The 27,233-nt window shown below is 40.6% G+C and overlaps 2 protein-coding genes across 4 annotated transcripts in view; one reads left to right on the top strand and one right to left on the bottom strand.

The window, feature by feature from the left end:
- WDFY4 (WDFY family member 4) overlaps nucleotides 1–27,233 on the bottom strand; it is a 120,293-nt gene that overhangs the window by 29,367 nt on the left and 63,693 nt on the right. Inside the window, exons 40-48 of one of the 3 annotated variants that reach the window (XM_059851534.1) lie at nucleotides 25,453–25,530; nucleotides 24,299–24,502; nucleotides 23,374–23,425; nucleotides 22,355–22,521; nucleotides 18,110–18,258; nucleotides 16,859–16,979; nucleotides 14,392–14,477; nucleotides 12,994–13,056; nucleotides 426–468 (exon numbers count right to left, since the gene is read on the bottom strand). In XM_059851534.1, the coding sequence (XP_059707517.1) occupies nucleotides 426–468; nucleotides 12,994–13,056; nucleotides 14,392–14,477; nucleotides 16,859–16,979; nucleotides 18,110–18,258; nucleotides 22,355–22,521; nucleotides 23,374–23,425; nucleotides 24,299–24,502; nucleotides 25,453–25,530 (963 nt within the window). Of the gene's footprint in view, nucleotides 1–425; nucleotides 469–9,429; nucleotides 9,602–12,993; nucleotides 13,057–14,391; nucleotides 14,478–16,858; nucleotides 16,980–17,572; nucleotides 17,727–18,109; nucleotides 18,259–22,354; nucleotides 22,522–23,373; nucleotides 23,426–24,298; nucleotides 24,503–25,452; nucleotides 25,531–27,233 lie in introns of those variants that run through there. The other 2 variants (XM_059851535.1, XM_059851536.1) reach the window with 2 other exon arrangements.
- LRRC18 (leucine rich repeat containing 18) lies at nucleotides 9,457–10,393 on the top strand. Its single transcript, XM_059851539.1, has one exon. It carries the CDS (start codon nucleotides 9,457–9,459, stop codon nucleotides 10,273–10,275), a length of 819 nt encoding a protein of 272 aa, XP_059707522.1. The 3' UTR covers nucleotides 10,276–10,393.

Raw genomic sequence — 27,233 nt, 5'->3', positions numbered from 1 at the left:
TGCTACATATAAGCAAGAAGGTATGGATTTCTTCATTTGCCTTGAGTCACCAAGATCACGGCTACAGAAAAGCAAACATGTCTCCCAGCTCAGCAAAACATCTGTGCATTGATTTAGCTGTATAGAAGACCTGTGAACAGGCATTCAACTAGGTGGCTCTCTTTGGTCTCAATTTAAAAATGTGCATAAAATCACACTTAATCTGCCAGACAGTAGCAACATATGTTTCATAGCAGGAGGAGCAAAAACTCTGCAATAACCAGATGTAAATACTGTGCTCCTCTTGCCAAAAACCTCACCTCCAGCAGTAAGAGAACAGCTTAGGCCTTGAGGTACATGTGTACACACACACACATATCTGTGTGAAGACATATCTGTATGGTGAAATTCTTTCCTTAATTACATGCAGCAAAGATTTAGCTTACCTGCCACTTTTGGAGCATTGTCTTTTCCCCTCCTGAGTGCTTCCTGTATGGAACAAACATTTAATTGAAACAGCCTACTTCAGGACATTAAGAGAAAGTCAGCGCATTAACATCTGTGCTCCCTGTGCCCCCTGCTCCCATCACACAGAAATGAGAGAACACCAGCACTAGAAGGTTGAAGTTTCATCACTGACCAAATAATTTCAAAAGCAGAGTGTCGTTGATTAGGTTAGTGCTGTTCTGAGTTAAGCCACCCTGCTCAGTCTGTATTCCCAGTCTCATGCCATTGTAGAACTATAGGGTGCTAATGGCAGGTATCATTAAGCCTGTCTGATTCTATTTTGAAGCCTAATTCTCAAAAGTTCATGCTTTTCTGAAGCATTCAGAAAACACTGACTTAACTGAGAACTCTCTCAGTTTCCATATCAAAGACTTTTGTTGCACAATCCATTTTGAAACCAACATAGTTCTTAAAGAGTGGATTGCCATTTTAATACTTTTTAAAGTAATAAACATGTCTTTTCCACATTTTTGCTTCTCAAAATGCAACTTGATATTAAAACTTTAAAAAAAAAACCCAGATCAAGAAAAAGCAGGGGAATTCACTTGAAAATAAGAGTCAAAGGTTCTGAGGAAACAAAAGTTTCATTTCAACTGCATGAACCAGAACGTATGTCAGTATCTGAAGACCATGGACTTACTCTTGTCAACATCTAGAGACCAAACTGAGACAAGTGACAACTGGATTATCCTGGTTTAGCCCCAGCTGGGGTAAAGGAGCCCAATTCAGTCACTTAGGCACTGTCCCTGCATAGGGATGAAGGAATTGCAGGAGGAAAAGTGAGAAAATTTGTGGGTTACGATAGTCTAACAGATAAAGCATAGGACGTGCACGCAAGCAAAACAAAACAAGGAATTCACTCACTACTTCCCGTTGGCAGGCCAGTACTGAGCCATCTCCATGGCTCCATCGCATGTAACCATGACTTATGAAAACAAACATCATCACTCGGAACGTCCCTGCCTCTTACTCCCCCAGGTTTGTGTGCTGAGTGTGACACAGTTTGCGGGGGAACATGCCTTTGGCCAGTGGGGATCAGCTGCCCTGGCTGTGTTCCAACGTTTCACGCACCCCAAGCCTCCACATGGTCCTGATGGAACAGTCTGAGAGATAGAAAAGGCCTTGACCCTGTGTAAGCACTGCTCAGCAATAACTAAGACATCCCTGAATTATCAACACTGCTTCCAGCACAAATCCATAGGTGATTTTCTTCAATAATGCAGAAAATTTACTTGATACCAGTCAAAACCAGTACACAGATTGAAGAGACTTTTCATCTGCCAAAATAAACAGGCTGACTGATGTGATAGTGGTGGTAAGAGAGGCTCTTCCCTTCAAGAGTAAAACAAATCCTCAAGTGCCAGCTCAGAGTCAGGACATTTCTTTTCATGAAGTGTAAGGAAATCAGTTCAGCCTAGATTATAAAACTATTGCAGGAATAACTTACTGCTACTTTTTACTCCTGTGCTCTGTATTGGACCACACTAGAACTCCACAAAGCAAGGCTTAAAGTAGCTTCAAAGAGCTAAATAAAACACCAGAATGGTCTATGATCATTACCATTTTATTGAATTGGCAGTAGTAATTTCTTGTCAACCACCTCTCATGCTTATGAATAATTTTACTGCTTATTCAATCATGGACCATTTAATAGTGTACATAAAGGAAAACCACTAAGGTTTACACATTATTTTATTCTTTGCTTCGAGAAAAGTGTGTGTCCGAGAGAAGGATTTTGAACGCATAAACATGAAAGCCAGGATGAATTCTAGCACATGGTCTACAATTCCTAAGCTTTGCTTAAGTCTCCTGCTAAGCATATGAAACCTAATAATGATAGGCTATGTTTCTGGAAACCAGTACACACAAAGGTGTAGAGTTCTTGTCCAGTACAGATAAATATGATCTTCACTCTTTGTCCAAAAAAAGACTAGCATAAACAATTTACACAGTGTAAATGAGAAGAAATTCTATTGAGTAGTTTTGTTGCACCCCCAGTCTGAGCAACCCGTGGCTCCTGAATGTGGGAGCTGCAAAGTACAAAAGCAGTATCATGAACACTTACCCTTTAAAATAAAGTACTCTCACACTCTGTGTACATTTCACAGAGTGCTGCCCCAGCAGCCTTTGTAAGGCCTCCAAGACACATTTGGAATTCAGAGAGGGTATCTTAAAGGGATGTAACAGGATCAGGATTCCGGGCATTATTTGAAGTGTAGCTGGATTAGGCTGTGTGTTACAGAGTGATCAAGTTAGGTTCTTCCCTTTCCACAGGGGCATACTTGCTCACTAAAACCATCCAGGTTTATTTTGGATTTCTGATTGACTTAGAGAGCAGGGGAGGGCATTATAAAATGCTTCACACAGGACTAAACTGGACCAGTCTTGTGCGGATGTTATACAAGTACACATACGTTGATTTTTGGGTGCCATGACCCGCTAGTGAAACACTTGCTCTACTCATCAAAAGCCTTAAACAGCTAATAAGACCATACAAGGGTCAAAATAATTCTCTCTGCTGACTTTGAGAGCCACTCCATAACTCAAAGAGGTTGACAAGTTCACCATGTCATGAAAATAAGCCAGGCTAAATGTAGTCTCTCCCCTGTAAAATCCATCCTTCTGGGTCTCAGAGGATGCTCCCTCTAATTCCCCATAGATCTGAAATTCTCCATTCCCCTCTGTTGACTTAGGGTCTCAAAACAAGAATTGCGTTACAGGCAGTTAAAGCCTATTCCAGCCTTCTCCTTGATAGTCAATTAGCATTTTTCCAACCAACACATCTCACAGCACAGCAAAAGCTCAGTGTAGATGAAGGTCAGCTACCCAACTGCAGTAAGTGAATTTAAAAATAAATAAATAATCAAAGGCTGGTTGGTGAAAGAAACTGAAGTGCTTTATAAATATAAATAACTACAGTTCTAGAGGGAGTGAAATTATATGAACTCAAGAGAAGCACCTACAGATCTATCTATATCCTAATTTATAAGGTATTTGTAGGACACCAGCCATGGCAGAATGTAAACACAATATGTACTAATGATGATCCACCTTTGGTTACTCTATATGTGATTTATTAATCCCTATTCCATTAACATCAGACTATGATCTCACCCTTGTGATAGTGAGTGTGCCATTTGCTAGAGACAGGTGGACCTCAAACCATTTGGAGACTTATTGCAGATGAGATAATCTCAAAGGATAAGATTTTGCCCTTACTAAAATTAATGTGAAAATTCCAATAAATTTAATAGATTCTTAGATCTCTGCCTTAATTTTCTTTTTTTTTTCTTCCATCCCCCAGACTATGGTCTGAAAAACTGTGCCAAGGCTCTCCTAAACCAACTTTTCTTTAAAAATCTTGGCAATTACCAAAGATATTGTAAGGAAAATCTCCTTTTTCATAAGCCACAACTTAGGTTTAAGTCACACTATTAACAGAGGAAAGAAGACTTGAAAAGAAATACCAGCTTTCCCTTATGAAATAATCTGTCTCAAGCTTAGAAGAGTGCTAGGTTAGATTACTTGACTCTAAAGGTACAGCATCTTCCTTGTTTAACTGTATCAGTCCACATTCTGGTTATGCTTAATCTGTGATAAAGAACTGAGATATAATTCAAAATAAAAAAATAAACACCATATTCAAGTATGGCTCCTTGAAGCAGGGCGTCTTGAAAGGCTGGAGGGGGGAAGAAAGGAATCTCCCTCATTTATGGAACACTGCTTGCACCATGCGCATTCGCAGTGCTTAAACCAAAGGAATAACATTTCCACTGTGGAGATGCTGCGCTCAGGCATACTTCAGGTCATGAAGAAACATATCAAGTAAACCAAGTTACTAAAAGCTTGAGCTTGATAACCTCAGTCATAGGGATGAATTTCAATAAATTCACATGCTCCAGATGGAAGCCATTATACCAAGTGCACTTTTGAAGGGTCACTGATAGATATGGCAGATAGATGTGACAGAATGATACATATGAACAGATAAATTGCAGCTCAAGTACTCTCTGCTGCACCAGTGAATGAGCCTTCCCTCCTGTGTCCACATCTATCCCACTTGGCACGTGGTAAGGATGATATCACAAGCATCATGAGTTTTAACACACATAGACAAGTATCTCTTACTCTGCTACAGCCAAGTAAAATTAAATAGTCAAGTGACTAAAACAGACAGTTAAGGCAATGTCAGAAGCTGACTAACACCATCTAATGAGCTCCAGATGCTTTTTCTCTTGGCATAATTTTAAATACAACATTTCCAGGCACTGCATGCCATTCAGTTCTTTTCCATCCAGCTCGATCTTGCATTCTGGAACCAACCATTATGCTAATGATCTCCAAGGGCGTAGCACTCCTGTTGCTTGGTAACACAAGTTTCATAAGCTGCAGAAGTTACAGTGAAGAGCAGGACCCTGGGGCTGGGGGAGCCCTTTAGCCACTCCTCACCGGTATGCTCACACAAGCTTGAAGAGCTGCCATTTTCCATCCAGGAAGTCCCATTCGGAATCCACAGGACTGTGCAAAGGAAACTGTCCTGTGTTTCATGCTCATGGCTTTATTTACAGACTGAAAGACTAATTCATTATTCAAAGAAGAGCAGACAGAGGACAACTACACAGTATGAGCCCACACTACTGAGAAAAACTGAGCAGCTTGTGACATCTGCACCTCACCCTCTGGGCCTTTCCAGCTACTTAGCCGGTAAGATCATATGCAGGGGGCAGCCTGGCAGAACTGTTAAGATGAAACAATGTTTTTGCTTCTTCTTGGTGGGCCTTGGTTTGGCAACTGACTTTGCACTGTGTGATAGTACGGCAGCCCTGAAGTCATCTGGAAAATGAGAATATTAAAAAAGGAAACTTTTCTCAAACTATTTACTCATGGTGGAATTTAGTCTAAACCTGCCTGTCTAAGACAGTCAGTGAATTAATCTCTTCCACAACAGATCACATCCAACAATGAGGAATGGTAACAGGCTTGTGAGCAGGGAAGTGGAACACTTTGTCTTCATGCAAATTCATTTACTGTACGAATGCTGGTTTTAAGCTCTGCACACAAGTGTTTCACTATAGATGGCAGTATCCCCTATTCCATGGGTGAATTAGCACATGCCACCTCACAGCCTTCCTGCCACAGAGGGGTGCAGGGAATGTGGAGCTCTGCTGGGCTTGCCAAGCCTGCTCTGCAGCATGCAGAATTCCAGGAGGAAATTTCTCACAGAGTAGATCAAGATGGGCTCAAGATGGCTCTGGGCAGCTTTGGGTGCAATGAACTAGGAAGAACCAACTCTAGAAGAAAATAACAGGCAGAGCCACAGAGAAGGAGGCCCTCGAAGCACCAAGCAGTTCTGCTCCTGCCTGGGCTGGGAAAGGAAACAGAGATGTTCAGGGTCCAAATATGCAGTGTTTTAGGATCAGATCTTCTTCTTAGGGCAGGTTTAAGATATAATGGGTCATGAATGACCCCTGTGCAAGTGCATAAGTGCAGATAAGGAATAATCCCCAATCCTTCCTTGCTTCAGAGAGACACTGAAAGTCTTAGTACTGATGCTCAGGTCTGTTCTATTCCTGCAGCTCCCAGTAAAACTGAGCACCACGGTCAGCATGATGTCCTTGACACACATTTTCTATTAATTTCTTTATCAGATCAACCTCTAAACTCTGGGCCTGTAAAACACTCCTAAAGCTCTGGGCATTCAAAAGCCCATCCAGGCCAAAGATTCTCACAAGTGTGGATAGAAAGGGAAAGGGTTTTCTAGTCAAGATCCATTTTAGTGAGACCTTATTACAGAAAATACAGCGCTCTTCATCCGAGGAAAAGGCTTGCCAACAAACTCAGAGGGTGAACCCGGCAGTGGGATGCAGGTTTAGAGAAAACAGGTGGAAAGTCTTATCACCACTTCTTAGGTGGTAGGGCAGCACATGTACCTCTCCCTCTGCCATTCCAGGAGATGCACTGTGAGCGCAAGATTGAACAGGCATAATTAACATTTAAGCAAGGAGGACTCTTGTGATTCCTGAATTTTTAATATCAGTGGCTACAGGACTAAGGCCCTCTTACACAGAACCAAAGATAATGAGACATGGCTAAGTAAGCTCCATTATCTCCAGCTGCAGCCCTGTAAAACACTCATAATTAGTTTACAAGCATGCAGAGGCAGGAGAGCTATTCATCCTCTTCAAGTGCTCAAGCACACTAAAATGTTTCTGCAGTCTTCTAGTACCAATCCCTAGTTTTGGAATTGCAAATCATATTTTTCTAAGTTTGAAATATGGCTCCAACTTTTAACCAGAACTAAATATCACTTAGAGTGAGCACTCCTCAGGGACTTGATCAGTGCATCTGAGAGGTTCACAGATGGATGTAAAAAAAATCTGGCTAAAGTAGGCTGTGGGAAGAAACTCTTTGGAGTCTGCACATTATGCAGCACATCATACAAATAGATCTGTCTTGAGAAAAATCACACTGATCTGTTTGTTTGGACTTCTTTAAAACTTTAAAGGTCCGTGTTCAGACTTTGTAACAGCTTAGAAAGGGTTATTGACAGAGGAATACTCAAACGCAGCAGACTGAAGTGCAGCGCTCGTTCTGCCGAGGCTCCAGCACTCAGCCTTGTGCGCCAGGCTCCCTCTAGTGCTGCCAGGCACGCACAGCGCAGAGGGACCCCGGCGCCGCGAGCCAGGTACCAGAGCCAGGGCACAACTGAATGATTCTTTGCCTAGATGGTATTTTGTAAAATAGGAAAAGAAAATATTTTGGCTCAATGTCCCCCTCTTGGATTTTAAATGAAAAGTAATAGAAAAAATTTTTAGGAACGGAATACAGTGTTTTCTGAGATTTAAACATGTTTTTAAAAAGCATTTTAAAAGAAATTATAATTTTGAAATTAGGAAAAAAATTACATGCTTTTCCTTGAAGCCCCCATTCATTTTTTAAAGACATACTTATTTGAGAAACTTCATTTATCAAAAAACACTCAATGTCTTTGTCAATTCATCCAACTCAAAATTCAAAGAAAGAAAAAGTCAGACCCAAAGGTCACCTGGTTCATGTCAATTACAGGAAGCAGAAAGTCTCTTTCCATTCTGCCAGCACATAAGAAAGCTCCCCTACAGATCTTGTCTTAAAGCATGGTAGTCACCCCACCTCTGTGCACGGGAGAGGACTCGCCTGCTGGTACAGGTGTCTTGTATCAGCAGTAGGGCCCTGGCATTCCCCACACTGCTCAACTTTACCTTCACAGATTTGCCAACAAGAATATCGTGATTAGAAAACCCTGCTGTTTTGATCTCCAGAACTTTCTACTCACTCCTGGGGAAATTATTTATGCTAACATTAACAAAGGTGAAAAGAGTACTTATTTACGCCATAGAGTACTTTGCTTTAGTTACCAGTCAACATATAGATAGACTGACATTGACATTGCCCCTTGGTAATATGGTTCTGTAAGTACTCAGGAGAGGCAGAAACATGGGAGTGACACACAGAAACATTTAACTGTGAATATTTTCTTATAAAATAACAAAAAACCTATTTTGGAGCTCACCCTCAGGGCAAGACTGAATCCACTGTGCTGCTTCCAGTATTTTCTGAAGCATCTGCCTCATTTCAGAGCTCTTGGGAGAGTGGGTGGTAGCTGGGTTAATGCTTTTGCATTATTTGGGCTATGGCATGTAATTGAAAAGAAGCTGAAATGCCTTAGTTATAGCTTGAGCTTCCCCTTCATGTGTTCACACATGATTAATGAGTAGCCAAAAAGCCTGAAGGGTTTGTAGTGCAGTCTCTCTAATAGGGACATGTATTGTCGACAAATCTATATTTTGTCCTAAACAATCATTCATCAAAGCTGCAATTTGACTCTTCAAAATTAAATGCCAGAGCACCCAGACCTGAGATTACTCAGCTGTAACCTGTGCTCCTCTCTAAACTCACTGGGAGGGACAGTGTCATCCATTTCCAGGGAATCAGCCTATTTCCTTTGCCACTAGCCATAATTAGCAGCTGTATTTGATGACCTTTGATTAGAAAGAGTTCACCAAACCTGAGAGTAAGTGGACTATACTCTTACAGGCCTCATTCCAGGAAGCATATAACACATGCTGAGCATCAGTAGGAGTCAAAAGTCTGACTCCTACACCTCCTATATGCATTTTTCTGTGGGCAAGACACCTTTGCAGTGGGAGACCCTCTATCCCACAGCATCAACAAAATAACAAGGTTAGAGTATTCCAGAGGAGGAAACACTTATCAAGGCCTGGTTTGACATGGCATTAAGCAGCACTGACGTCAATCCCTGTTGCAGTTTGCCCTGTAGGTGATGTATGAATTGCCAACTGTTCTGGTAAGTCTGGGAGCCCACCATGTTCCTAAGTCCTGGTCAAAACAAAATTCTTAATAATTTCCTTTAGACGTTTAATCTTTCAATAACATCCAGAGCCCAAATCTCAAGTCCATTACACAAGAAATTTAACCAAGCTGTTAGCAAATTCCAGGCCTGTTGATCTGGTGGAATGCGACAATTTTGGATAGCTACGTTTAATGCAGTCTCTAAGGACTGTGTTGAGACCCACAATATATTTTTCTCCAGTCCTCAACTGGCTGATGGATAATAACATATTTCATTCAGTTTCATTATATCCTAAGCTCAAACCAGTTTTTAGGAATGAAAGACAGCAAATGTGTCCCACTTGTAATTCCATCCTGTAACGTAACATAGATGTCACATTGCAATGAAATAATATTATAAATTATTAGAATTTCACCTACTGAAAATACTTGGAAGAAGAATTTTCAGAGCTGCAGATTTTTAGTTGAAAAGTTCTGACCTCAGAGAAAACCAACTTCAGAAAAGTCTAGCGATAATATTAACATATAACTGTGTGATTAACAGCCATGGCTTTCAAAGGCTTTATTGGAGTTCTCACATTTTATCCACAGGGCCTGGTGTGTCTGTTTGTCAGCAGAGAGATGCCCAAGGGAAAAGGTCCACAAGGGAAAAGGATCACCTTGAAAGTGGCCAAAAATTCGATGCGGGTACTTTTTAATGGAAGGCGCCGTCTTGAGTTAAGCAAAATGGGCATTGCCGTCTTCCCCAAGTGCCTTCTGGAGCTGGCTGATGTGGAGGAAATTGATTTGAGCAGAAACATGTTAAAAAAGATTCCAAACACCATTGAGAAGTTCCAGAATCTGATGTGGCTGGACCTGCATAGTAACCAGATTGATGAGCTGCCTGCAGCAATAGGCACTCTTCGCAACCTTACTTACCTGAATTTATGCAACAACAAGCTGACCACAAAGGGCCTACCAGAAGAGTTGACTCTTCTCAGGAACCTGCGTACCCTCAACCTTGGCTTAAACTGTCTTGAGAGTATTCCCACCACTCTTGGGTCCCTGAAGGAACTTATTGAGCTAGGTCTCTTTGACAACTCCTTGACCATCATCCCGAAGAGTGTGAAAAAGCTCCCCAAGATTGAGAGAATGAATGTAAAAAGAAACCCTTTACCAGAATTTGCAAAGGAAGAAGAGCCAATTGACACCATTAAACGCATAGAATCACTTTACTTAGTAGAAAAGAAAGACCTGTGCAATTCCTGCCTGCAGACGTGTCAGGGTGAGAGGGATGAGCTGCACAAGTTAGAGGACATGACACCTGGCCCCTCAGAGAAGCCAAATTTCACTTCACTCACTACACCCAATTCTACTGCAATAGATAACCAAGAGGAATGGAGAATAAAAGACGACAATCCTGGAAATATACCAAGGCACTCTACAGACCATGCTCCATGAAGCCCAGCCCAAGCAAATAAAAAGCTGACTTCCCTTCACCTCCATTTTCCTGCAGTTCTGCTCTTTAAAGATCAGCTTGGTTTTAGAAGCAGATATCTGTGGTCTCTAGAATGAAAACCAGAACAACTAAACCAGACGCGTATTTGGAAAAGGCTATTTATATCTGGGCCTGTCCCGACATCTTGTTCTCCATGTTTGGGCTTTTTGGGGTCTTCTGTGTGTGCAGTGTCCAGTGAAGGGATCTTTCAAACAATAGGTTTTTCTAGTAAATCCATTCCCACCAATAAGACCCAAATATTATTTCTGCTCATTTTCATAGGGTGAGACACAGTTGAACCAGTCTCAGTAAATACCATTTGGAGGAAAAGGAAAAGACCTGGGACATTTCTGATGCTGGAGGCTGCCACCAAGCTCTCAGAGTCTCAAATAGGCACTGTCAGTGTAGGAACTGTAGCAGAGGCAGCAAACACAAATGTTATGCTCAGGAGTAACTAAGCAGTACAAATACAACGCTTAGAGATAGACAGCCAGTGATCCTGGTTGCCATCAAGGGGCCAGATTCTGCAAGTTCTTTGGGATTTTGAGTGCTATACCTAGGTGCAGCAATCTCCAACTTGTACAACACAATCAGCATGACTGCCTGTACTCATAGCATTTTGCCGGCCTCTGAGTCTCTCTCCAAGGAGATGTAGAAGGGGTAGGAAAAATATTTATCTTTTTAAGGGTCCCAGGCTTATCACTTGAGCAGTGACTAAAGTGATTAAGAGAAGAGTCATTGTCTTCCATGATCCAAGAGTCAGCTTCTGCATTGACAAAATCAAGTCTGGTACCCCCACAGCACTTTTAGCTTTCTGTTGACATGTACATATGGACATGCACACCTGAGCACACACATTCACTTGCTGAAATCACATCTGTAGGGCAGAGTGCTGACATCCTGCAAACAGCAAAATATAGGGACAAGCAAGGAGCAGATTGTAAAAGCACTCAGGCATGACATGAGAAGGGCGGGCAGTGGTAGAATAACCTATGGTGACAGTAAACACTTAAGTGTATTTGAATGAAGAATAAAGTGCCAGGAGCACTTTATTTTTTAAATGACTACACTAGAGCCTGGGAACTCCTGCATACTTCCTATGGACTAGGTGGAAAAACTGATAAGGGATTTCCCAGAAATTCTATTACCTCAATGTCATATGATGCATTAAACTAGTAATTTCTTCTTTCCATGCTTCAACTGTGCAATTATTAATGGTGTGTCTGGGCAAAGAATTTAATCTGACCTGCCTCTTTGTCTTGGTATGGCAGGAAAAGCTGCAAAGATATGGAAGTTTGCCATTGTCCCCTTAGATGGGGAAGAAGGCCCAAATGCTGCTTTTGAAACTTTTTAACTCTGAAACAGCTCCACAATTCAAACAATGGAAGAGTAAACTCATCATTAGTTCTGACTGTTAAAGGGAAGCACACCTACTGAGGTAATTTTCTCTAACTTCCCACTTTAACACAACTTTTCTGGCTTCAATACTTAGGCAGTGATTATAATAAATGTTACATTTATTTTATTTCAGTTCATGCTCTGACATGGTCCAGCCAAAGCTGTGCCAAAAGCCCTTTACATTCTCAGAGTGAAGAAGTTGTGCAGGGACTTCTCTCAGCAAGTGGAAAAAAACTAAAGGCAGAGCCTTCCTGGAATTCAGGACAGGATACTTTAGACCTAGGCAAGCAGCCTGTCTCAAATTCTATGAGTAACCATGAGTCAAGTGTTTCTTCCAACAACCACCAGCCCACTTAATGCCCAAATTTCTTGAAGCTCTAATGCATCTTCTCTAGACATTCACACCTCTTGAGCTCCCAGCAAGCAAGGGGAAAGGAAATCATAGAGTGAGTTGCTGTTCACACACAGAACAGATGTCATGCTCCACAGCCAGCCATGGCCTCTGGCTTAGGTTAGGCTCTAGCTGGAGCTGGCTCCACATTGCACTGATACTTTTAGCCAGGTGATAAAAGTGAAAGCACTTTCAGTGCTGAAAGTGCTCACTTACAAGACAGGTAATCATCTGCAACAGGTAGACTGTAAATTAAAATGGGTATAGCTGACAGGCTGCAACAACTCGGGGGCAATGTGCCCCTCAGGTCTCAACACCATTCCAGCCTCAGCAATCATTTCAGAGGACTCCAATTAGGCACTTAGAGCTGTGCTCCCCAGATACCTAAATTAAGAAAAGTTTCTCTAACTCATGAAATGCATAAAACATTCTCTCAAGCACCTCCCACTAGGAGAAAAGTTTTTACCTGCAACAGTAAATCTGAGGGACAAGTTAGAATCTCTTCTGTGCAGCTAATACAACATGCCAAAACATCCATATGTACATCACTGTCTGCCCTTGAGCACACAATGAAGAGGCTGTTATGCAAAAGCATTATGGATTATCTCTGTCCTCACCTCACTATCTCTTCCCACAGTAACCATTTGTGTAGAGTTTATCAATAAAGTGATTCAAAGGAGATAATTATTAATCATCTATGCACAGTCAGCTTTTTGACACTCATCTTCAGACTGTGATGAAGTATGCTAGAATGCTTTTTGAAGTCCTAGTAACACCTTTGAATCTTTAAAAGGATGGATACAAATAGGTATGTTTCTATATGCTTTTTAAAGGTTCAACTTAGTCACATAATTGCACTTATTACAATTATCCAATGTTTCCTATGTTTTACCTTATATTTAGGGATTCTTCTGTTATCCCCTTCGACTTCAAAGCAGGTTGGAAAGAACAGAATCTATAGGAAATATGAAAGGTCACATTATAGTTATGCAAATGGTTATTAGAACACATTACATATCTATATAAATGCTTTGTCCTCACAACTTTCTTCAGGAAGCCACAGCATTGCCCTGAGACTCTAAATTAGGACAAAGCTATAAGACAACAGGCAAAAGCATACATCTAATATTAAGGAATTGCTATGGGCTGGATAAAAGGAGTTTCTTTCCCCAACAGGACTTTGAACTTACATACACAGTTATGGATTTTTTGGTTTAAGATGCTTTTAAAGTCAGAGAATAAGAACCCATTCAGACATTTATTTAGCAGAAATGGCGGAAAGAGGCACCAACCCTCATCTCAGCCATTAATGTTTACATTTGCTGTGGTTTATGATATCAGACACACTATTCCCTTGAAATACACAGTTTGGTGATCTTCAGCTGAGGATCGAAACCTTGTCTTGAACTTTGAAAGATTCCCCCAAGAGATTCTCGTCAGAACTCAAGGACAGCAAAGATAAGGGCTGGCTCAGGGGCAGATCCTGGTGATTCTAAGTGGCCTCACTATGCAGCCTGTTTGGAAAGGAAGAACAGATAAATCTGCATCAACTTTTTAATGCAATACTGCATTAGGGGTTGTTCAGAGATGTCAGGAGCAGAAGAATTCCTACGATTCTTTTGAAATTAACAGTACCAATGCTCAGTTTGGACTGCAGAATTTAGTACAGGAAGCACTAGAACTGAAGTGGATTTTCCTGTGTAGAGGCCAGTGAATGCAACCCTGATCTAATGGCCAGAACTGCAGTAGACAACAACATACGAGAAAACAAAGTGCAAATGATCACTTCATAGTCTCGCATTCTAGTTCCATTAAACAAGACAAGCACATAAGAAGAATTTGTTTTAAAAATGTCATTGTTAAAAGTTAACTCTACAAAGATAAAGTTGGAAAGACAAAAATATGTTATTCCTAAAGAATCTAGTGATACTATGAGGGTTGAAGAAACCTTCTTTCACGCAGTACTGTGAGGTGAGGTAGAGGTGCCTCTCATCTCAGTGTGAGGAAGGAAAACAGCTACAGTCAGAATTTCCTGGGATGAAGGGACACACAACACCACTGGGTGCTAGAAAAGTCCTACACATTAGATCCCTTGATAAGTCAATAGGTATATAATGCTCCAAACAGTCCACAGGTCAGTAAAAGGAAAATTTCACAGCTAAAGTGTAACCCATTAAACTCAAGGAAAAACTGGAAAACTGCAGCAATACAACACAGACACCTGACACCAGGATAAATAAAAGTGGTATACCAAGCATAACCAGGAGCATTCCCACATGATTGTCATTACCTTTTAAATATCTTATTTCGGTCACTGTCATGGAAGACAAGAAATCTGGAGTAGCCATTTTTGAAGAATATTTCCAAGGCAATCTCCTGGAAAGGTAAATAATTTAGTGTGAGGAGCTGCAGAGCAAAGCCTAGAGCTGCAAAGAGTCCATCATGGACTTTCCAATTCTTCAGAGCTTTAAAAAAAAAAAAGACCTTGACTTTTTTGATAAATGTGCAGAACTAAAGCAAAATATGTCTAACATTCTAAATTTTTTCAACTGTAGGGATGGTTCTACAAGGTGACTAGCAGTTCAAACACTTCTTTGAAGCAAAACCAAACTTCAGATATTGGTTCCATCACTCACCTTTTCCTTTTGCTTCTTAATAATTTTCATTGTGAAATCTCAGTGTGATTAATAAAACAATAGCAACATTAAGTTCCAGCTAGGTGATAAAAATAATATGGAGGGGATTCTAAATAAGAGTTTATTTTAGAAAGCAACTGCTTGTTAAATTACGACAGAGCTCAACAGAACTGCCAAATAGTTTCTCCTGACTAGAAGCACCAAAGGAGAAAGAGGAATTTATGACATTTTGCACAAAAACTTTGAGGAACTGAAGTTGAAAGAAAACTTCACTCCCTTTTCCCCATCCACAAAATGTGTCTATACTTTGTTTTGCTGGGAATTTGAATATAATCCTTTTATTTACTTAGTAAGAGGTCCTTTTTCCCCCCAAGTCATTCAAGTAAAACTATAAATAACACAAAGTGTCTGGGAACCCAGACATGAGTTTCAATCCAAATGTAGCAGGTGCAACACAAACCTAGAGAAACACTCTGATGGCAGGTGGCCCATACATGATTCACAAATAAAATATAAAGCAGAAAAGTAATATGAGAGCAGCTATGACAATAAACAGCTTGCAGCATTTGCTCTGGAGCTCAGCTTTCCAAACCAGGTCTGCTCAAGTGTTGCCATTACAGAATTGGGCCAGTGCTTTGCTCTGGGCTGGACTATGTGCATGGACAAGAGCAGACCAGCTGAGGCACAGTCACTGCCTAAACAGCAGATCTACCTGTCCTGCAGGGAAAGCACAAGGAATCAGCTTTCCTCTTTTCCTGCAATGTTTTTTCAAAGAAGTTTTTGGCATAGAGTCGCAGCATAAGCCTGATACAGATACCTGACTTTTCAGTTCATTAACTGAACAAAACAACCCTGCAACAACAACAAAAAGTCCACGGAACAACAATGAAAAACCCTAACCCACAAAACCCCTCAAACCAATAAGCTCAGCTGTTGCCCCAGTCCCATTCAAAGACTGTTTCTACTCATCTTCACTTTTCACTTTGGGTCACACCTAAAATTTCAATTTTGTATGGTTAAAAAATCCATGCATACACAAATGTGAATATATGAGTAGTTGGAAGTCTTCTGCTGGCAACTTTGATATTATCCCCAAAAAGAAGTGGTGACAGTTCTGCTCAGGCTGATCAGCAGTGATCTTAGTAAGCTTCACACTCGAGTTTCCACTCCTGTACGTGCTTGGTGAGTGACCTAACCACTGCAACATATACTGTATCCTGAAGCAAGTGTCACCTACGAAAATTTCCCAGTTTGCATACATCATTAGATATAAAATAAAACAGGGCTGACTTATGGATGAGTATCATACTAGGTTACATAAGACAATTATCAGCCCCATTTTCTCCAGCTTCTGAATTTTCTAAATGATTTGGTAATTCCCTGCTGAATCTCAACCTTCCAAAAATGGATTCAAAATAACAAGTAACTAGTTACAGCTGCTTCAGAACTTCATATTTTGGTCAAATCTGTGAATTACTCCTTGGACAGTACTAAAACCCTCTCAAGAAAGTACAGGCTCTGGTGTTGCAAGAAGCTCTAGTTACAACTCTTCTGTGATTCGCATCACAGGTTCACCTAAACAAGACAAAAACTGAAAGGGTACTAAGGCCCCTGGTGATGAGCAGCTCCTGGATATTACAGCTGCAGGCACAGAATCCTCTTCTTTGGCTTATGTTCTCTTATTGAACTACATGCACAACTTGAAAGTTATTCCAAGAGGCCCAGGATCAGCGTGTTAGTAACCCATAGCACACTGATGCCATGACTACTGAAGTTTGGAATCTGAATATTACTGGAAGTCAGCCACCTCCTGGTAGCTTCCATAAAAATAAAGAACACTAAATTCAAGTCCAATTTTCAAACACTTTGTGTGAACAACACTGCTAGCCCAACAATTAATAAGCCAACCACTCCACTCAGGGTGTTCAAACACTGTGGTATGTATAGAAAGGAGTTTGTCATAGCAAAGGCTAATGAAGCAGTGATGTGACAAAAAGTATTTTGATACTCAAGCAAAAAAATATCAGCAGTCTTAGTGGAAACTGAGCAGGTGGTTTTCAGTCACATGTCATTACTGCTGTTGCAGCTTTCCCTCAAATGACTGAGCATGTTAATTCCTACCTGCAGGAGAAAGCGCATTAGATGGATCTCTTTGATATCATGGTACGAATAACGGGAACACGTCTGGTCTCCCACTGCATGATCTTTATGACATAAGTTGAAAATAAAAGGATCACTGATTCTAGAGGAGAAAAACAAAGAAAAAAAATAACTTGAAACAAAAAAAAATTTGGAGAGCCCTCTTGAATGTTTAAGTCCTCCCCGAAAGAAAAAATAACAATACCAAGAAATATCAAGATCAACTGGGACATACATAAACTGAAAACAAAGCTAAATAAAGCTCAACACTAAAGGCAGATTTTGTATTAGTTACCCAAATAAAGAGCCTGTGGAGGCTAAGGGTAGGTTTGGAGTTATTTTAGTATATGCAAGTAGGCAGACAGCAATGTTTTGCACGCATTGGAGTCTGAGAATCAGCAAGGGAAGAAACTTGATGGGAGAACCTGAAAGCCCAAGTCAAGGGTAAGCATCATATGGACACACAGCTATTGTAAACAACAATTACTTGGAATTAATAATTAAGCAAATAATTAATTATTATTTTAGTAGTGTATATGTATTAGAATTGCAAGCAACAGCCTAGCCCACAGAAAATCCCTTAGAAAAACAACCTAAGCTTTTATTAGATCCAGTCCAATCGATCCTTGAGTCACCTGATCAGATTGACTGATATTAGACTTCGTAAGATTTGGATGCAGAGCAGAAAGGGAGTAAAATGCTGAGCTACTCACTGTCCCACTGGGCTTTGCACATGAGCACACAGTATTCACAAAGAGCTTGGTCTAACAGACTCATTTGCAATATTGATCACTTTCAATAAATCATGAGTCAAGAGATGATAGCAGTGTGCCAAATATTAATTACAATTCTGTCTTGGAGAAACAAACAAAAAACTTATGAGACAATGAAGCTAAAGGCTCCTGTCCTAACTGTTCCATATGAATAAAAGATGTGAGTTACTCAGAAGGAAACTTTAACATTGTAACATAACTGAACACCAGCAGTGTAGGTGTGAGACTGTCCACCATCTGTTGAAGATGAATGTTCTCACGGCACCTCCAAAGCCTGTGAACAGCACCTCTGTTAGTTATGTTAAATGGTTTTTGCAACAAATGGGGAGGATGGAAAACTTCTTGTTGTGAAATTATTCTGCTTGAAATCTCCAAAATATCTGTGCAAATTCAAGGTATCCATGTGCCAGTACTGAAGTTGATCAAGCAGATCTCTGGATGGGAGGAAAGAGTGACTCACCTGGATAAGCAGTGACGAGTACAATAGACTTCCTCCTGAAGGGATAACACAAAGCACTCACAGATGTAAAAGTGCTCTTGGCCAAAGAGTAGCACCCCTTCCAGTGCTGTATGACCCTGCACAACTGCCACGGAGCACTTGAACGTCACCTAGAATGGAGGCAAGCTTAATGAGGCCAGGAGCTGGTAACACAGGAGACAGAGGCAGCAGGGAGCCAGAGCCAGTGAAGCAGAAGAGCACAAGTTTGTACCAAAAACCTGCCATATTGATTCTTGGGTTCACAGTGACAAAGTCACAAAATCACTGTATGACTGATGACAGTCCAATCAGAATACAGGAATCTATCTATCTAATTGTCTTAAGGATTTAGATAAACATTCTAGAATATTTTTTTAATTTCCCTTGATATGCTAAGACTCAGTCTCTTGTTTTTACTCCCAAGTCTACTAATTTGGCCCTTACAAGAGAAGAATTTTTAAAACACAATTTAAAAACATGGGGAATTTTTACAAAGTATTTTTTTTATTATATATGCCCGTTGATAGAAAGTGTTTTTGGGAATTGACCAGTTTTGACAAAGAAAAGAAAGCATTTTTTTTTTTTGGAACATTTTCTATGGCTGAGAGATGGTGCAGAAAGTAAACAAAACAATTTAGAGATCAGAAAATTGTGTGGCCTACAGAAAATTCAAAAGTTCTCATTTTAAATCAAGCAGTAGTTCATCGCAAAGAACTTCCCTTACATTTAGAATCATGGAGTTCCTTATTTTTGTCTGCTCATAAAATATTCTATATATACTCAGCTCCAAAAGCTAAGTCTACTGGTTAGTACAGTCAGCTGGGATGATCAAGGTCAACTCAGTGTTGTGCCCAGTTTCAACCAGAACTTTCTACCAGTATCTCCTCTGTTCCTAGGAAGGGGGCAGTAGCTAATCATCCACTAGCCCAGCCTCAAAAATATTGCTCCCAAAATTTTAAAACACTAATACTACCTCACCTACTAAGAAAACAGCTCACTGCTGAGCTCCTCCTCTAAATTAGCACAATCCTGAATTGCACAGGATCCAGAAATGAGTGTAGAATTTGGCAAGCTGAGTCCATCTCAAGCTGCAAGGACCAGAGGGCTACATACAAATGGATTAGACAGGTATTTACATAACAGGACATCTTTCCTGGTTCAGAAATGTAATGCAGTGTTCCTCAGAGAACAGTGATAAGTATGAGAAGTATCACAAAATCTGTTTTTCTCTTAAGATCTCAATGACCTTATCTCTACTAAACTTCATAAGAACTAGGGAGGTGTATTATTTTATGGGGCATGCAAAATTGACCCAGAAACAGAATTAGTTTTACTAGATCATGTAAAGTCTATATGATAATATGTAGAGTAAGTATGGTTCTACTTCACTCTTTGCTTTTGTTCCTAAATTCACAATTTCTGGAGTCAAATCTACAACCTTCCTTGCTGTCCCAAACTACACATGATCTAGCTAAGGTCAGCTGAAGCAGACCCACACTGCTTCACAAGCTTTTAGTCTTTGATATTAGGATAACATAAATACTAAATTCATAAGTAAATAAAATAAAAACTTGTTTCCACACTTAAATACTTTACTGAAAAGCCATTATTTTACCAACAAATGGGGCGCTTCATTTTGAAATCACTTAGTGGGCACAGGAGGTTGTTTCCCTCATTCTGGGTTTAAGAGAAAAAAAACAGCCCTGGGAGGTTTCTGTGGGTAAATTTTCATGAAAATCTCTTCAATCTCTCTCCCCTCTAAATGATTTCTAAGAGGAAGGTAGCATTTTTCCATCACCTCTCCCACAGGAATGCCTGTCTCTGCAGGGATATGCCAACCACAGAACTCTGGACTGGAGTGCCTGCCATTACGTGGTTAGAGACATGTATGCTTGCACTGAGAATACTGGGGAATTCTGCTCACATTAGCAAACCACATGGTTTCCTGAAGTAATTAAATAGGAAAAAGATTGCTTCTTCCCAAAAGGAAGGTAACTGAATATTCAAACATCAGGCAGTTGCATAAAGCAGCTCCACAGACACCAAGTTGAAATCCAGACTTGCAAGAAATGCACCTCACCAAACCCAGAGGTCATGGGTGTGGGTGTAGGAGGCACATGGATCATGAAGGAGGCCTAGGATCACTAATATGGTCTGGCAAAAAAAAAACCCACTGTGCTGTTCTGCCTAAGGCAGGACCAGGACATGTTAGTAGATCTTGTTGAGGGGGAAGAGCAAGTAACCTCTCTTCCACAAACCTTAAACTCTAAGCCTAAGTATTGTGTACTACCCAACCAGAAACAGTCAACAGTAACAATCCCTTTCTTCAATTCTATATTATTTCTTCAAACTTATATTATTAAATAAATATGCATTATTTGAAATACAAGAGCCCTCGAGCTGAGTAAATTTTTTTTCATTTGGGGAATGTGACTTTTATTATTGCTGATGAATAACAAAGATCTGACTGAGTTGTACTGCACAATCTCCACCAGGACAGACCTGTACCTGCAAGTCTTGTACCTTCAGTCTTGCCTTGAAACACCAAGCAGCTTGATATTATCATAAATTAAACAAAAACTTTCATTTTCTGTCAAAACAGATCAAAACCCAGTTCACAAGCTACTAGAATCATTAATCAATGAAGCAAACATGACATAAAATAATTGAATAATTACCTTCTAAGGTATTGCCCAAAGCCCTGCATCTCTTGATTGCTCTGTTAATTCAGATGTACAAGGGAACACATTCACTCAAACTCAGACACACTGACACACACTCTCAATGACTTTTCTGAGCAGTCCAGGAAATAAAATGGCTCCAGTTGCCTGCTTAAAGTGCAAACTGCTCAGGAGGCAGCCGCTGACAAGGCAGGACCTCTGTGCACTAAGTGAGCACAGGACAGCTAATGTCACCCCCCGCTGCTTTTGTTAATACTTCTGTCAGCTCGGCGAGGCAGTGACGGCTGCTGGAAAAAAACATGCCTGGCATTTCTGATGGCTTCCTGCAGAGTTACATGGAGAAGAGACAGACAGCCTGAAGGCTCAAAATGAGATCAGTGCATGGAAATCATGCCTCACATTTTCATGCCTGTCTCCTTCTGCTGAGGAGAGGGTATGGGGAGGAAGGGGCAAAAGGAAGAGGGGCAGAGAAATGAATTCTGTTACAGAAACTGACTGCATCAAGAACTCTCAGAAAGTCATATTAGAGAGCACAAGTGTGACCCCTTAGCCAGTGGCAAAGCATCAAGAAAATCTGGTGATGGTATTGAGATATTTTAATAAAATAGCTATTTCTATATCTGTGAACAACTATCACAGCACTGAGGTCTGAGTTTACATACTACAAGTATTTGGCTTCCACCATGGGATGCTAACTCCTGGGCCACTGAGGGAATGATGCCACTGAAAAAAAAAACAAGTACACTGCAAAAGATCAGGGAATGAGGCCAGGTTGTCAATTTCATTGATGTTGTCTCAATTAAATTGACAACATCAAAGGTACCATCTTCCTAAGAGTGACCTTTATTTACTCCACAATTCATCTCCTCTCCCAGTATTCCTGAACGTTAAGCCTCTTCCTTGTATTGGGAAGAAACCTTGGTGAAGGGCATCCAGTCCAATACAAGAGCAAAAAAGGAACAGAAATGTTGTGAATAGATAACACATGGTGGAAGCATCAGAGAGGAAGCATGGAAAGTTTATATGGCCTTAGAGGGAAGAATCTGTCCAGTATTCATGGGGAGACAGAAAGAAAGACATGTAAAAGGAGGAAGGAAACATTTTCTGGTATTCTCCAGGAAGACAGGTAAACATCACTGAACTAGCAACCCATACAAAACTGGCATACTCTTCCAGAGGTTATAAATAAATTTGATGTAGGCACTGCTCTGAGCATGAGTAAGGGTTTGAGAATTCCTGTGCTGCTCTACAAGTCTCGGAATTTGCCATGTCTTAGGCAAATTCAGACAGTGCCTCATAAGAGAATATCTTGCTTGCGGCAGCCAAATTTTTTCACTTACTTCAAGGAATTACTGTTAATTGCTCTTCAAGAAGAGTCTGTACAGGAGTTCATACAGAGTCTGGAAAACTGTATTCGCTCTAAGGAAACAGAGAGTAATGATATCTACTGTAGCCTGAATCCACCTGAACTCTGATAGGCCTCCATATCCAATTCACCCTCTAAAATGCCACGCTCACAGGGAATTTTCTAGTTGGTCTTTCCTACCTTTTCACTCTCTGCAAACTCCTGCAATATAATTTGTCTCTCCACACATAGTTCCAAGAAGTCTTCTGAATGGAAACTTTCATGTAGAGCTGGGAAGAATGTTAGCTGGTTACAATCCAATCCCTTCTGATCCATCTCCCTCTCTGCTCCATTTAACATCAGCTCTCCTATATGAGTATAAAAGAGATTGTGGTTTTAGTGGCAGCCGGATGACACCAAAAGCATTTGCAATTTAGTCTTTCACTCAATCTAGTCTACCTTGGGAAATAACATTATTTATCTGCAAAAAACAGGCAAGAGAATTAAAATCTGTGACTGCTGAAGAAGGATGCTTTTTTCAGGGAACCAAAGAGATACATGCAGTCAGTCATAATTCAGACAAAATCCCTATATTCACAGAAGATTAGGAAATTAGGAAAAATTATAAATGGTAGTCTTTTAGGGACATGGACTGAGCAGGATCTTAAGAAAACCCAGAGGGAGACAACCCACTTATATCTTGCCCAAGCTGTGTCCCAGGTTTTGCAAGCTCATGCAATGCATGTAGAGAGAAAAGGCACAATCAGCCTTCTCATTAAGGCTTCATGCAGAATCTACATAGTGCTTCCATCTTGTTTGAAGTCTAAAACAATGAGCTCCACTCATTTATTTACTAGGCCCTATCACAGTAAAAAGTACACAGTACTCCATATTTCCAACAGCACTTCTTCCAAGTTTAAGCAATTAGGAGCTTTCCAGGTGCCCAAAAGTGCCCAAAGCTTACACTTCAAAATAGCTTGCTTTCTTTCAGGTGGCAACAAGAGAGCAGCAAATTCTGAAGATAGTTGATATATCACCAATGAAATTTGCATCAGTTTTTTCAAAGATGTTACAGTGACATTTTTGCCCAGAGCACCAACACTAAGGGTTTTTTTTTCTGGATTAAATTGTGTGACCTAGAAATTAATACCCTAATTCCAGTTATCTTTGACTATTTATGTCTACTGTCTTGATGATGCAATGTAGCCCTAAAAGGTTACCTGGATTCACTTCAGTAGGGGAAGTTGTTTCCCTTCTGTTTCCTAGGAGAACCTGTAAAGAGACTAGGTGTGACTATAGTGGAACATGCAGGTAGGTAAACATAAGTCAGAACCTTGCTGGTAGAGAAAAACACAGATTTAGAACTACGTTGCAAACAAATGCCTTGGTAATTCAAATAAATTCATTGGAAAGGAACAAATAAACATCACTGGAAAGGAACCTAAAGGAACAAACATAAACAATTAAAGAAAAGAACTATTATCTTTCCAAAGATGATCATACATGAGGCCAGTTATAGGATAAAAATCATACTACTCAGTATACAGAAAACTGCCAGAATTCAAGCAGCACAAAAATGCCTTAGGTATGGGAACCTTATATTAAAGTGCTTCAGCCTTTCATTGATGGGATTTGGCATTTTGACTTTAGAGAAACAGGCAGTAGTAAATACCCCACATTCACAGTTCAGTCTTAGCTTAAACCACCCTTATTTCTCCCTTGTGGCCATTCACCTCTTTTAGCACCCTAGTAAGAGGACAGTGCAGCCTTCCAACTGGACTCTGCTGCATTCATTAGGAAGCACTATATCGTTGAGATATTACTAGCAGAAAAGTATGGACAGCTTATACTGTCACCTGTCTGAGGAGATTTTATATAAGAAAAGAGAAAAAAAATCATTCTGTTGCTGTTAAATACATTGCAGCCTTTCTTAACCCCAAAACCAGATCCCTTCAGTGGGTTCTCTATACATGGAGCAGCATATTCCAGAGTCAGGTGATGAGAGCCAGAGGAAAGAGATGCACATATTTGTCAAAGGTTGGACTCTGCTTTTGAAGGTCTTTTCCACCCTTAATTTTTCTCTAACTCTCTAAAGTCACCAGCAACTGTTACAGACATTGTGCACCTCCTGCAAAAGCTTTCTACCTCACTCTTCCTTTGCATCGTTGCCACTTGGGTGTTCACGTGCTGAATCCTCCTCCTCATTCGTGAGGGCCCCTCGTAACAATCAAGAATCCATCGTGGCTCTGATGATGGTGAAGCATCTCTCCACGGGCCCCCTCTGTAGAAAAGCTGATCCTCGAGCATCATCCAGTCCTTGGCTGCTTTGCTGTAAGCACACTGCTGCATCTGTGGGACAGAAACACTTTGTGGTGGCTTTTGGACACTTCCTTCCTCTCAGCCACCAGTGGCACTACCCCAGTGTTTCAGAGGGATCTACCCAGCCCACCAGATGGGACCTCTGCAGGGGAGTGCTGCAGGCCTAACAAACACAAGTCCAACTGGCCACTGGAAGTGTGCTGCAGGAGATGTTACCAGTGATAAAATAGTGATAGTCTGACTAGAAAATACAGTGACAAATCAAAGCATGTCACAAACTTGAAAATGGCTGCTTTAATAAAATTTCCAACTCAAAAGCAGTGAGCCAGGAGAACCACATCACAGAGGTTTTTATTCATTCAGTTTTTTTCTGGGAAACATGTGTGGCAAATGGCAACACCAGGATTCACTGAAAACAGTCTGAATGATTCAGTTGTAAGTGTACTATGCTCCCTCTGAGCAAGGCATAAATTTAATTCTTTCTACTTTGGTGTTGTGTGCAAGAACTTAGGGAGAACTAACATATAAATTTAAAGGAGAGAAGAGGTGAGAATGCAAAAAGGCAAAGAGTTTGTTGGTCCCCGATGGCCAAACCTGAAAAAGAAACATACCTGTGATGTTTTACTGTCTATGAGCTTGAGATCTATTTAAACAGTTTTTCTGGCTACTAAAGGGGAAAAAAAAAAAAAAAGGTCAAAGTTCCCACTTTCATTTCTGCCATTGGAAGAGTTGCATAATTCATTTAAACAAGGGAAAAAAAAAAAAAATGGGTCCTGAAAATAAAGTGGGGAGTCTAATTGCTGGGTGATGCTGTATCACACTTCTGCAATAATGTCAGGAAAGGAGGGTGGACTCATCATCTCTCAGCAATTCTTTAGGCACAATATTCATCTCACTTCTAAAATGCCCAGTTTCTCAGGGCAGTCCAAGAGTAACCTTTCAACAACAGAAAGCTGTTGCCCAGCATTGCTGTCCTTTACCTGTACGTGGTCCTTGTACAGAGAAGCATAGAGCTCCTGCCCAACTCTTCGGTACCGTTCCATACATGACACAAATCCCTAGAAGAAACATCAGAGCACATTATACCAAGGTGCTGCAGGTGTCAGGGGCAGAAGCAGGCATTAGTTGCTCTGTCTTCTACTAGAAAAATTAAGGAATGGCCTGTGTCTGCAAGTTTGATGGCTCTTCGGGCAGCGTAGAGATGAGTCAACCACCTGAGAGCAAGTTGCACACTTACACCAGGAATATAAACATAGACATCATCTGAACAAGGGTCATTAGTGGAACTACTCAGAACTTTCTCAGAAGGAGAAAGAAAACACCAAATACAATGTAAGGTTTGCAGCTGAATTAGTGCTGCAAATAGCATAAATTATAATCATCTGTTATAGAGACTCCAACTGAGGAAAGGATCTATAGTGAGATTATAGAAGAGGTGAGTGCCCCCAGTTCCATATGAAGGCTGTCACATCCAGCTGAACTTCTCTGACGAATGTGAGATTGCTGTGAGTCACAGCATGAGGCTAAACTTGCTGTCAAGTCCCCGCCTTATACTACCTAAAGCCATGGGTCAGGTAGGTAACTTTTAAGTGCAGGGACTCTGTGCCATGCTGGCAGTGGTCCCTCACTGCAAACTTCTGGCTGCTGCTTGCACTGGGCTCTAATTAAGTTAACATACAGGGTCTGGGTGTTGTGCTGATTACTGCTGGCTGCCCGCCAGGTCTGCAGCCCTGCTGTGAAGTCACATTTCTTGGTGTTTCCCTGCAGGAAGCTCCTGTTTTACACTGATGAAAGTCATTATATTTTTGTTTGTTTAAAGCATCATTAAACCTGTAATCACAGTTGTGGCCTCACAAAACTATTCCATAATTCATATAAAACTCCCATAAAGGCTGACCTAGAAAGCAACAGCATCTCTGTGCTCTTAAACCAGTCCTGGTATAGGAGAAGAGCTGAGATCCTGGCTCTATGTGAACTTGGGGCAAAACCATTCAGAGTAGAAAAATCAATTCCTGCATTTGAGATATTCACAGGCTATTCAAGCCAAGTCAGTGCTCTACTGGCAGCTATTTCAAAGTTGCTTGTGGTCTGTATTTCACTCATGGTCATCAGTGAAACCCCTAAGGTCAAAGTCCACATTGCAGATTCTCACTGACCCAGCTCCTAGCCCTTGAAACATATGTAGGATCCTAAGAAGGAAAACTTCTGCTACGCACATTTGGTCAACTGAAGACTAACCACTTTGGCTTCCAAATGAGCCATAGCTAGCCAGCTTCAACCAGATGAACATGTCCCTGCTGACCTCACAGGAGAACCATCTGGTTGTAAAGTGAAATGAACAGTTAACAAAATTGGAGATGACTATGATTGAAGGAAAAAAAAGCCCTACACAAGCCAGACCAACACACAAAAAGAAAACCTGAAAGAGATAACCAATAAACATGGAGAATATAACCAGACTATTATTTACCAAGTGTTCAGTCAAAACATTTATACTGTAATGCCTAATGAATAACTAGTGCAAACAAATTTCCAACAAATAAACAGATTCCTACAATTAAAAATTGTAGGTGCTTATCTTTTAAAAGAACAACTCTTTATGGAGAAGATTAAATACAGCAGTGTCACAGTAAAATCTATCTTAAATAAGAACATGCCAGCTTTGATACTTGCTAATGTAGTGTAACATAAGGTTTGAGTTTCATATGCAGAAAAGTAGGTGTAAATGTAAGAGCTGTAATGCACATTTTTGGGAAGGGCA

The sequence above is a fragment of the Haemorhous mexicanus genome, chromosome 7, assembly GCF_027477595.1.
Source record: "Haemorhous mexicanus isolate bHaeMex1 chromosome 7, bHaeMex1.pri, whole genome shotgun sequence".
In the NCBI taxonomy this organism is placed as follows: domain Eukaryota; kingdom Metazoa; phylum Chordata; class Aves; order Passeriformes; family Fringillidae; genus Haemorhous; species Haemorhous mexicanus.
This window is presented reverse-complemented; position numbering and strand designations above follow the sequence as displayed.